This window comes from Nothobranchius furzeri, chromosome 13 (genome assembly GCF_043380555.1).
Source record: "Nothobranchius furzeri strain GRZ-AD chromosome 13, NfurGRZ-RIMD1, whole genome shotgun sequence".
Taxonomy (NCBI): domain Eukaryota; kingdom Metazoa; phylum Chordata; class Actinopteri; order Cyprinodontiformes; family Nothobranchiidae; genus Nothobranchius; species Nothobranchius furzeri.
Genome location: NC_091753.1, coordinates 52,688,061 through 52,700,639, shown reverse-complemented (window position 1 = coordinate 52,700,639; position 12,579 = coordinate 52,688,061). Strand labels below are relative to the sequence as shown.

The 12,579-nt window shown below is 44.2% G+C and overlaps 1 protein-coding gene across 1 annotated transcript in view; it reads left to right on the top strand.

Moving 5' to 3' along the window:
• ppm1lb (protein phosphatase, Mg2+/Mn2+ dependent, 1Lb) overlaps positions 1-12,579 on the top strand; it is a 52,249-nt gene continuing 39,670 nt past the window's right edge. Inside the window, exon 1 of the mRNA XM_015951047.3 lies at positions 1-623. Coding sequence (XP_015806533.1) covers positions 225-623 — 399 coding nt within the window. The 5' untranslated portion in view covers positions 1-224. The remainder of the gene's footprint in view (positions 624-12,579) is intronic.

The following is a 12,579-nucleotide window of genomic DNA, read 5'->3' as shown; positions in this document are numbered from 1 at the left end:
GGTTCCCCTCTCTGCCCGGTGGCTCCGTTTAGACATGCTCTAAAATAGTCACCTGTTCAGTGTGAGTAGCGTTAATGTTTCCTGGCGTGAAACGCGTTAAGTGTGCGCACTTCACCGCAGCTACAACACCAAACACGCCAGCGACGATGAAGTGAGATCTGCGGCAGGAGCGACGAGGCGCCGAACAACCTGCCGTGATTTCCTTCCTGCACGTGAACAAATAAATGATAGAGGATACGATGACCCTGCTGTCACTTTTAGGTCGGATCATGCGTTATTTTCTGCTCAGACCGGAGACTTTGTTCCTGCTGTGCATCAGCCTGGCTCTGTGGAGTTACTTCTTCCACACGGACGAAGTCAAGACCATCGTCAAGTCCAGCCGCGATGCGGTCAAGATGGTCAAGGGGAAAGTGGCGGAGATGATGCAGAACGAGCGGTTCGGCGGGCTGGACGTCCTGGACGCGGAGTTCTCCAAGACCTGGGACTTCAAGAGTAACAATGTGGCCGTGTATTCCATCCAAGGCCGGCGGGATCATATGGAGGACAGGTTTGAGGTGCTCACAGACCTGGTAAACAAGAGCCACCCGTCTATATTTGGGGTTTTTGATGGCCACGGAGGAGAGGTGAGTCTGCTTTATTTGACTTTTTATTGTTTTTGTCTGAATAAGTCCCTGTTCTACACAGATTCACCTTAGTGTGAAATCCTGGGGGGTCATTGAACTGGACCGCAGCAGGGGTTATGAAGTATTATTTTAAACAGGAAAACCTCAAGTTTATTTTGAATTTCTTTGAATGTTGTTTTTAATTCTCGTGATTGACGAGGAACCCAAATCTTACTCTTTCATGTCCGTGTTGAAAGTTAAATTCACAGTCAAGGTATTATTGCACCTGCATTTGCTGTTTTACCTTCACTTCTCATTATTTGTCTCAGCCTTTAGACAGATGGTTGAAATACTTTCAAATCCATGCTTCTGTGAGGCTTTTAAAGCTTTTGCTACTGTAACTGCTACTGCACACATAACATTTGCTTGAAAAGAAAAAGGAGTAAAAATATTTTGAGCAGATGCACATTTTAGGAACCATCACCAAATGTTCCTGGCTATTAAAGTGCAAGTCACCCCCTACCAGAGTCTTAACTCCCCTCCCACTTCATGTTTGAGAAATGCAACAAATGCTGTTGCCTGGCAGACCGGGAGGGCGGAGCCGGTAGCAAATGCACACACACACACACAGGCTCACAACAGCATTGTGACATCATGATGTACCAACTAACGCCATTGTGTACTTCTTAGCCAATAGCGGTGGCAGATTTAAATTCAAATGTAATGCAGTTTTTACCTGACAACAGTTTAAGGCAGAATATTTAAAGAGCAAGTCACTCCAAATCAATATTTTTTTTGCTGATAAACTATATAAATGAGTGTCTGATCATGCTGTAGGCAAATGTAGTCAATAATTCGGCATTCTAGTTCTTCATAGTTAAAATTTAAATTTTCTGCCTAAAACTGTCAGTGTTGTGCCGTTGTCGGGTAAAAACTCTGCACAGCATTTGGATGTAAATCTGCCATCGCTATTGGCTAAGAGGTACACTACGATGTTAGATGGTACATTATAATGTCACAATGTTGTGAGTGTGTGTATTCGTTAGTGGCTCCGCCCTCTCAGTCTGCTAGGCAACAGCATTTGTTGCATTTTGCAAGCAGGAAGTGGGAGTTGAGTAAGAATCTGGTAGGGGGTGACTTGCTCTTTAAATTTGAGCTAAGATGCGTTAAAGAGCAAGTCACCCCCTACCAGAGTATTACTCCGCTCCCACTCCCTGTTTGAAAAATGCAACAAATGCTGTTGCCTAGCAGACCGAGGGGGCGGAGCTGCTAACAAATACACACACAACGGCTCACAACGACATTGTGACATCATATGGTACCAGCTAATGGTCTAGGGTACCTCTTAGCCAATAGCGATGGCAGATTTAAATTCAAATGCAGTGCAGAGTTTTTACCTGACAACAGCACAATGCTGACAGTTTTAGGCAGAAAATAAAAATTTTAACTAAAATGCACTAAAGTGCAAAACTATTGATGACACGTGTCTGCAGCATGATTAGACACACATTTATATAGTTTATCAGAAATAAAAAGTTGATTTGGGGGTGACTTGCTCTTTAAAAAGCCAAAAAAGTGCTACAATTTGATTATGGCAAAAGGTGGTAGATCATGTTGTTTAGCATAAGATAATCAAAAGGGAGATTTAAAGGTGTAGAACTCCTGGAAAAACAATTTTTAAATGATTATTCCTGATTATAATCGGTCACCCTGAGTTTTTCATGCAGGGTCCTGCTTTAGCTTCTGAGAGAAAACCGACAATGAAAATCTAGGATTTGAAAAGCCTGACGGCTCTATGGCACATTGTCACTTAGCATTCATGGACTCAACCATCTTGACTCGCGATGGAAAGGATGTTGTTGCCTTCCTGGAATCAGCAGACAACATCCTGACTAGAGGCTAACATTTAGCATTAGCAACTTCACCACACAGCATAACTCCTCCAGGCTTGTGTTATTTGTGGAGATCCATGTCGCAAGTCAGTGGTAGAGTCAGAATCAGCTTTATTGTCAGTGCTCTAGCATCCCGAAGCACAGAAATTTGACTCTGAAGTACAGCCTGACCAAGGTTACACATACAGGCAGACTATGAGAGCTGCCATTCAAGGCGTGTGTTTTTTTTCCCCCTGCTTAGCTCTTTTCCCTCTTGCTGCTTTCTTCACTGTGGTGTTCATTTTTAGATCACCACTGAGCTAACTTCTAGTCATGTCTAAATACATCCAGAAGGCTTTTGGAGATAAATATGTACTTTAATACTTCTATTCTTGTAAAGCACCTCGTGATTTTATCTTGAGAGGTGCTATATGCAGAATTGTTTCTTCTTCTTCAGGAGGTGTTTGTGTCTATGTCAGATAAGAAATACGAGTGGGAGAGGAAAAGTGCTGAGTGTACGGCTAAGTTGAATGCACGAGTCTGTTCTCATTATTGCATGTCTGTGGATGACAATTACGCTCTCTTTTGAAGTTTGTGGAACGGTTGCCAGACAACGACCTTCAGAGGCACTAGGGATGGGTACCTTCGACATTTGAATCGATTCGGTACTAATTCCCGGTACCTAGGAATCGATACCGGTACTTAACGGTACCAATTTTAGATACTTTTGAGTGTTTAATATTTCAATTCTCTTTTATAATTAAATATATATTTTTCTCAATATATAACCATATTTGATAAATATCACAATAAATAACATACAACTGTTTGTATTTTAACATCGTCCTTGCCAGAAAACGTACGACTCAGGGGGTACGTGTGGCCAAAGGCGGCACCAAGAATGTGATCTGCCTCAGCTGGCTTTTTAGTTTGCTGTCGAAACTTTTATTTGTTTATGCACACACAATCGGTTCATTTAAACCACATAATATTGAAGCAGTTTCTTTGTCAACATCTGCCTGTTCTAGATGCAGCATCAACAAGTTCACTAATCCTGTGTTGACTAGAGATTTAATACACACTTTCAGTGGGGTGTCGGCTCTGATAAAGGATCAAGATAAAGGTGATCCAGTGCAAATTAATAATTATTTCAGTCATTAATTTCTCATAGTATTTTCTCCTACCTCCCAAAAGATAAGGTGGGCGATAACAATTTTATTCCTGAAGTTCATCCTTGTTCTTTGTCTCCATCCTTTTGACTCTTCTTCTGCTTCAGCCGTGGCTTCCCCTAGCAACGCAAGTCATACACAAGCCCCCACAATGCGGCTCTAAAATTGGGCCCAACCCGGAAGTACTAAAAATTGCAGTTCCACCCTCATCCACTAGGGGCTGGTGTCAGAAGCGAGCAAATCCTCATTGACTCCCATGTTAAAAATACCATAAATAAACATGTTTACAGCCTGGTTCCAAAACATGTTTTTGGTTTAAATGATCTAGTTTACACTCATGACAACTCTGAGGGGGGTGAATTTTTTTCTCACTCTTCTTTTTAAGTGTATTAAAAGCCTAAAATTCTGTATAATTAATGAGCATCAGACCCACGTGACCGCAGAGCTAGCTACGTGGAAAGGCCTCAGTAGAGCCTCGGTCTGGCTTGGAAACTGCTCCGGGATTTTGAGTCTCTGTGTTTGTGTATTCTTTTTTGGATATTTTTTGTGCAATTGTTGGACAAAATGACTTGCTGTGGCATTAATTGCACTAATAGAGCGTCCAAGGAGTCTCCACTTCATTTATTTCGGTAAGTAAAATTATATTTATGTGTTTTAGGTCACTGCCGAGCTGAGCTTAGATTTTAACATGTACTGTTTAACCATGAAATTTAAATGTAATAGGGTGAAACCCAGTGCATTTACCATAACGCTGCACTTTAGAAAATTGGTTGAAATATAACATGTTGGTGGAGCTGGGTTCTGACTATCGGCTTGTGGAGCTCTCGGGAGACCGATGTTTTCCACTCGTTTCTCCCCTCCCCGCAGCTCGGCGCATCTCTGTCTGATCGCGGCTTCTGTCTGCTGCGCGGGTTGACGGCTTGTGGAGCTCTGGGACGGAAACCTTTCCACCCGGTTCTCTCCAGCGGCAGCTCTGCGCATCTCAGATCGCAGCGGCGCTTGTCTGCTGTGCGGCTGCCGGCTTGTGGAGCTCTCGGAGACCTCTGTGTTCCACCCGGTTTTACCCAGCGGTCAGCCCGGCGTATCTCTGACTCAGAAGCTCTGGTGTTGTGCACAGTTAACTCCGGTTGTAGCTAGGTTGCTACCTCCGTTAGCTTAGCTCCCACCTCCGCATTAGCTTTGGGTTAGTTTGTGGCTAGTTCGACCGGGTGTCGTCAGTTGATCCCAGCCTTACAGCCCCACCCTCAGCCCCTCCTCTCTTCCCTTTTATGGAATTGTCTGGGCTTGACGGAACATGTGACACGGTCAAAATGGCGGTGGTGGCCACCTCCCATTTTAGTACAAAAACGTGTTATTGGAGCCTATGGAAAGGAGATGTCCAGTATATTTATGTCGATGGTCATGCATCCAAAACGGCGCTAAGGGAGTGTGGTTTACATGTAGGTCACGTGTCTGACAAAGATCGATAAATTGAAGCAGGAAAAATAACTGAGTTCATTTTTATCTGTTGTACGATTAGTTGATTCGATTATCGTCCAGCCCTAGCTATATCAAATACAGTTTATTCAAAGAGTGGATGTATTTGCGTCTTCTTCGACGGTGTGTGGCGAACTGCTCCGTCGGCTGTCATCTGTAGTGGTATTTCATGTTGTCCAATATAGGGCTGGGCGATATGACGATTTTAGACCGTTTTACGATCTACACATCTGACGGTCTGTCATTTTTGAGAGACCTTTTTATCACGATTCACAGCTCTGCTGTTGAATTTCTGGAAAACGAGAAAAACAGATTTTTGTAATTGTTTCTCTCAGGGCTTTTATATCTCTGGTGTGAGTTTAAAATATAAGTGTGTTAGCACTGTGTTGATTATCCCTAATATGAATAAATGTTTATTCAATGTTTCTCTTCTTTAATACGCAATTGAAGTTATGCTATTCATGAATAAAAAATCGTGATAAAATATTGGAAAAATCCTGATATTCTATTTTTGCCATATTGCCCAGCCCTAGTCCAATAGCATACAGAGATGGTTTGAAAGACAACCATAGATTCTGCCCCAGAACCGAGCTCTCCAATAAAAATGATCTTGAGTCTGTCGGTCGTAGCCAGACTATACATTCACGTATATAGGGTAGCTTGCCAGGCTAGGAAACTTTTGTTTACTCAAAAATAAAGTTGTTTTCACTGGTGAGGGGATTTAGCTGGTTAATGGAGACTGATTTAACAATTATTTTTTTTTAACCGACACATAAAACTAACCTGCATGGAAATGATAGCCATGGGCTTTCCATCTGTGTAACAGCAACTGGAGCTATGTGTTCCTGACCGGGATGCAGAGCCACACACCGCCCTCATCCCTATATCGCTGTCAGGATGTGGCTTCAGGCTCTGCAAAATTACAGCAGAATATAGAGAAGACATTTGCTTTGAGCCCATTAAACTGAAATGCGGGGGCCGTTCCCCCCATGTGTTGACTCTGCCATCCTTTTGCCTCTTGTTTTGTCGATTTTCTTGCTCCATGATGGCTCACTCCGTCGTGTAGTTTCGACCAGTGGTGTCTGATTGTGAGTGGGTTGTAATGGATATGGTTTCTAACTGTGAAGGAGGCGATGGGAGAGCTCAGTGCAAAGAAGCACAAATAATGCTGAAACCACAGGGGTTATGACCATTTTATACTACTCTGCTCTGTTTTTGTTCAGCCTCTTGTTCTGCCTTGAATTCATATTCGGCTCATTTGGTTTTAATTGGTTTTATTCACTTGTTATACATTTCTTAAGTTTCAAATTAGACAGGATTTTTAAGAGCTTTCGTGCCGCATAATTCACTCTGCTTTGAAAAGGGAAGTCTGTTTAAAGAAAATCCAGATGCAGAGGACTGGTATCATCATAGTTTAGATGGTAAACTGAATTCCTGCTGAGCTGAGTCTCACTGGAGACATGAAAGAACGACCTGACATGTGACTAATTGCAGTGTTGGCAATACAGGATTAGAGAGAAGGGCCCAAGGACACCAATGTGTGCCTGAGAGTATATGAATATTTATAATGTTTGTGTCGCAGGCTTTGAGAAGAATCTGTTTTCTTCTTCAGGAATGTTGGGTTAGGGTTGAAGCAACGCTGTAGGACCGTTTGGTGCTCTTGTTTCAGGGTAAAACCCTCATCCCCATGTAACGCCAACACCAAAGGTCTATCAGTGTTGATGTAAAGGGCTGGTTATTTCTGACTGGGTTATTCACAGTTAAATGTTTAAAAAATGTTCTTTTGAACATGCTAGACTTTGTCCATCAGTTTAATTCAAACATTTTACCAGCATTAAAGTATCTTTCCGGAGTTTTCCCCTTTCAGAAATTATGTATGGTTTTTCAGAAAACCGTAAAAGTGATTATCTTATCATGTACTGTGATATAATCTAAGCAACATGTCTTTTTTTTTTTTGCTAAGCACGCCTCCTGCCCCGCAGAGCTCCATGCAATAGGAAACTGAGCGCTGTCCAGAACTAATCGATAGCGTTAGACTACCGCTTACTTGCTTCAAATTTAAGGAATACCTCGGCTGATGCGGAGTTGAACTATTCACGGACAAGAAAGTCTCTAAAATATAAATATGAGAACACAGCATGACATGAGAATACTTGTAAAACAGCGTGTTTTAGCTGTTTGTCGGCTACAGAAACACATTTATAAACAAGAAACGTGAAGTTGCCATCTTAAAAAACAGAGCGACAGACTTTTTGTGTGATATGCTTGTCAGCCACTAGATGGTGCCATCGGATAAGAGAAATACTCCGGAAGGAGACTTTAACCTTTTAAATGCAAAGGCTCCTGCACCAAGTTGGCATTGGTTTAGGGCTGCAACTAACGATTATTTTCATAATCGATTAATCTGTCGATGATTTTTTTCAATTAATCGGTTTGTTATTGTTTAGCTATTTAACCTATACAAGTGATGAATACATTTCAGTTAAGAAAAAGAAAAACATAAGAGAATTGTGCAGTTGACTGCAATCTATTTTATTGCACATGAACACAGTCAGCGGTGTAAAATGAGCTAAACAGAGGAAAATATCAGTCCAGAATAATTTTTTGGCATCAAAATATAAGAGGTAAATTCCATAAAAAATTATGTAGAATCTAGAATAGTTTGTAAGTGGTATGCATTGCTGGGGGGTGAGTGTCTTGTTCCCCATGTAGTTGTCCATCGTTGCTTGTTTTTTTCTGCATAAGAAACACAAATTGACTGAAATAAGTACTCATATAAAATAAAGCAGCACACACACTACAACACTAAATCAATATTATATTATTTGAATTAATTAACAATATACAGTGATCATTTATTTTGATAAAAATGTGTTGTGAGGCGTTTTACAGTGTTAGATAGTAAAACAGCCTTTTAATAGTAAAAAAATGACTTTTTCTGAATTTCTCCTGTATTTAAAAATTGAAAGCGTACAACTATGCCGCGTTATATTCACCTGGACACAGCTCGTCTGTATATTTTTCTCCGCTGAGTTGTCCTTTTTGAATGAGGAACATAGTTATGGGTTTGTGCCGTTTTTCTCTTAACGAGAACATTCTTATAAACAGACGTGCTAAATTTGGCAAGCACATGATACACAACATGGAGATTCACGATTGCATCTAGTCAATCAGAAGTAGAACACCGTAGACTGACGCGGCAAAAAAACATGTTTAACATTAGCTATAACGAACTCAGCTAAAACACTAAGTCCCAAATTTGATCTGCGTGTAGTGATGGACCACTATATTTAGCTTGTTTATTTTCTGTTACTTACCGGGCTGGCTCTTCCTCTGCTGCATCAGCCCCCACGTGTTTTCGTCTCAAATGTTCACTTAGGGACGTCGTGCTTCCGTGCCATGCTAGATGGTTTTTGCATATTTTGCAGGTCACCCGTCTTTTCATGGCATCTAGAGTGAAGTGCTCCCATACTCGTGAGGTTTTTGTCCGGGGTTTCTCTTCAGTTTTGTCGCTTCTATTTTTCTTCCGTATTTCTTCTTGTTCCGCCATCTCTCACAGCAAGATGAGCGTCAGTAACGTGTTACGTCATGAAAACCGAGGGCACTTATTGGCTCGTTTCTTCTTCTACAGCTCCACTGGTAGATCAGTGGCTCATTACTGCCACACACTGGCGGCAAATTTAACAGATTGTAACCGATGTCAGATTGTGGTAAAAATAAACTTTATGCGGTAAAATGTGATTATTAAACAACTAATCGATGACTAAAAAGTTGTTAACTATTTTAATAATCGATTATAATCGATTAAATCGATTAGTTGTTTCAGCTCTACATTGGTTCATGTTATTTAAGTGCAGAAAAAACCCTTAAATGTCCTAATTTAAATTACCACCGTAGATAATCGATTTTACACATAAATGGCTATAACTAGGTCAGATATACAGAAATTGAGCTGGTATTTTATGTAGTTGTAACAAAGAGTCATTCACAACACATAGTAACAAACTGCACAAAATCTTTCTGAACTGCACTAGATGTTGATTACTTTTATTGTCAACATTTGACGAAAACAACAATAACTCCATTTCTTAACAAAGCTGATCTTGGTTTGAAACTCTGGCGTTTAAGACGGAGGGTGACTTGAATTCCTCCAAGGAATGCTAGATCTTTAATTACACATGGATTGCCCACCATATTGACTTTTAACCCCACTGAGAATCTTTGGGATGAGCTGCAATTTTTTACTCTCATTGCTAATGGGAGAGCTTTGTGTAAAGTGATTTCTGCTCTAGACAAAAATGAAATGTTATTAGCAATGGGTACCGAATTCGGTACTTTTTAAGGTACCGACCGAATTCCATAGTGCCGAATGAGCACCGTCTCGTCTCTCGTCTCGTCTTCCTCCGCTTATCCGGGTCCGGGTCGCGGGGGCAGCATCCCAACTAGGGAGCTCCAGGCCGTCCTCTCCCCGGCCTTGTCCACCAGCTCCTCCGGCAGGACCCCAAGGCGTTCCCGGACCAGATTGGAGATGTAACCTCTCCAACGTGTCCTGGGTCGACCCGGGGGCCTTCTGCCGGCAGGACATGCCCGAAACACCTCCCCGGGGAGGCGTCCAGGAGGCATCCTGACCAGATGCCCAAACCACCTCAACTGGCTCCTTTCGATCCGGAGGAGCAGCGGTTCTACTCCGAGTCCCTCCCGAATGTCCGAGCTCCTCACCCTATCTCTAAGGCTGAGCCCGGCCACCCTACGGAGGAAACTCATTTCGGCCGCTTGTATCCGCGATCTCGTTCTTTCGGTCATTACCCAAAGCTCATGACCATAGGTGAGGATTGGGACGTAGATCGACCGGTAAATCGAGAGCCTGGCTTTCTGGCTCAGCTCCCTCTTCCCCACGACAGATCGGCTCAGCGTCCGCATCACTGCAGACGCCGAACCAATCCGCCTGTCGATCTCCCGATCCCTCCTACCCTCACTCGTGAACAAGACCCCGAGATACTTAAACTCCTCCACTTGAGGTAGGACCTCTCCCCCGACCCGGAGGTGGCAAGCCACCCTTTTCCGGTCGAGAACCATGGTCTCAGATTTGGAGGTGCTGATCCTCATCCCAGCCGCTTCACATTCGGCCGCGAACCTACCCAGCAAGAGCTGAAGGTCAGAGCTGGATGAAGCTAGGAGGACCACATCATCCGCAAAAAGCAGAGACGAGATTCTCCTGCCACCAAACTCGACACACTCCACACCACGGCTGCGTCTAGAAATTCTGTCCATAAAAGTGATGAACAGAACCGGTGACAAAGGGCAGCCCTGGCGGAGTCCAACCCTCACTGGGAACAGGTCCGACTTACTACCGGCTATGCGGACCAAACTCACGCTCCTCTGGTAAAGGGACTGAATGGCCCTTAACAGAAAGCCACCCACCCCATACTCCTGGAGCGTCCCCCACAGGGTGCCCCTGGGGACACGGTCATAAGCCTTCTCCAAATCCACAAAGCACATGTGGATTGGTTGGGCAAACTCCCATGCCCCCTCCATCACCCTTGCAAGGGTATAGAGCTGGTCCACAGTTCCACGGCCAGGACGAAAACCACATTGCTCCTCCTCTATCTGAGATTCAACTATCGATCGGACCCTCCTCTCCAGTACCTTGGAGTAGACCTTTCCAGGGAGGCTGAGGAGTGTGATCCCCCTATAGTTGGAACACACCCTCAGGTCACCCTTCTTAAAGATGGGGACCACCACCCCGGTCTGCCACTCCCTAGGAACTGCCCCCGATGACCACGCAATGTTGTAGAGACGTGTCAACCATGACAGCCCTACAACATCCATAGCCTTGAGATACCCAGGACGAACCTCATCCGCCCCCGGGGCTCCGCCGCTGTGTAGTTGTTTGACTACCTCAGCAACTTCTGCCCCCGAGATCGGACAGTCCATCCCCAGGCCTCCCAGCTCTGGTTCCTCCTCGGAATGCGCATTGGTGGGATTGAGGAGCTCCTCAAAGTATTCCTTCCACCGTCCGACTATAGCCCCAGTTGACGTCAGCAGCTCCCCATCCCCACTGTAAACAGTGTGAGCGAGTTGCTGCCTTCCTCTCCTGAGGCGCCGGACAGTTTGCCAGAACCTCTTTGGAGCCGATCGATAGTCTTTCTCCATGGCCTCACCAAACTCCTCCCACGCCCGAGATTTTGCCTCGGCAACTGCCACTGCTGCACCCCGCTTGGCTATCCGGTACCTGTCTGCTGCCTCCGGAGACCCACAGACCAGCCACGCCCTGTAGGCCTCCTTCTTCAGCCTGACGGCTCCCCGAACCTCTGGTGTCCACCAGCGGGTACGGGGGTTGCCACCACGACTGGCACCGGCCACCTTACGACCACAGCTAGCAACAGCCGCCTCGACAATCGCAGAGTGGAACAAGGCCCACTCGGACTCAATGTCCCCCACTGCTCTCGGGACGTGGTCAAAGCTCTGCCGGAGGTGGGAGTTGAAGACCGTCTTGACAGGTTCTTCTGCCAGGCGTTCCCAGCAGACCCTCACTATGCGTTTGGGTCTGCCAGGTCTACGCGGCATGTTCCCTTGCCATCTGATCCAACTCACCACCAGGTGGTGATCAGTTGACAGCTCCGCCCCTCTCTTCACTCGGGTGTCCAAAACATACGGCCGCAGGTCCGAATGAGCACCGATTCACGTCATTTGAAACGGTGCCTCATTTTGGTACCCGTCCTTCATAATGAGAACTTGCCTAGATAGCTGCGCATGCGCAAGAGCGTTACGTCCGAGCGAGTTGTAAACAGAGCAGCATGGTAGAGAGAATGCACGCTAAAGCTTGGGTCCACTTCACTAAATGTAATGGGTAACTGGGTGATGATGAAACCAGCGACAACGATCTAAGTGACACATCCTCATCTTAATCTGCTCCGGTAGGTAAATAAAATGTTTTAAGATAACGTTAGCTTGATATGTTAGCTTCCGTTCTGCTAATGGTGCGTTCGCTTTCTCCTCGGAACTCCGAATCTCCGGCTAGAAGAACATGAACGCGCTCTAAAGTTTGGCTTCACTTTACTAAATGCGACGGGTGATTGGGTGAAGATGAAACCAGCGACAACGATCTAAGTGTGAGGCATCATCGTTTTAATCTGCTCCAGCAGCTAAATAAACCATTTAAGATAACGTTAGCTTGGTATGTTAGCTTCCATTGCCACCATTGTTATCGGCTAATGTTGCGTTCGCTTTCTCCTCGGAAATTCTAACTTCCCAGTAGGAAAAATCAAATGAAAAAGGACGGTAAAAGGAATGAAGATACACAGTAAATTTAGTTCACAGTAAAGATGTTTGCTTCAGTTTAATTATCAGCTTATAAAACTACAAGGACGATGTTAAAATACAAACAGTTGTATGTTATTTATCGTGATATTTATCAAATATGGTTATATATTGAGGAAAAATATATATTTAATTATAAAA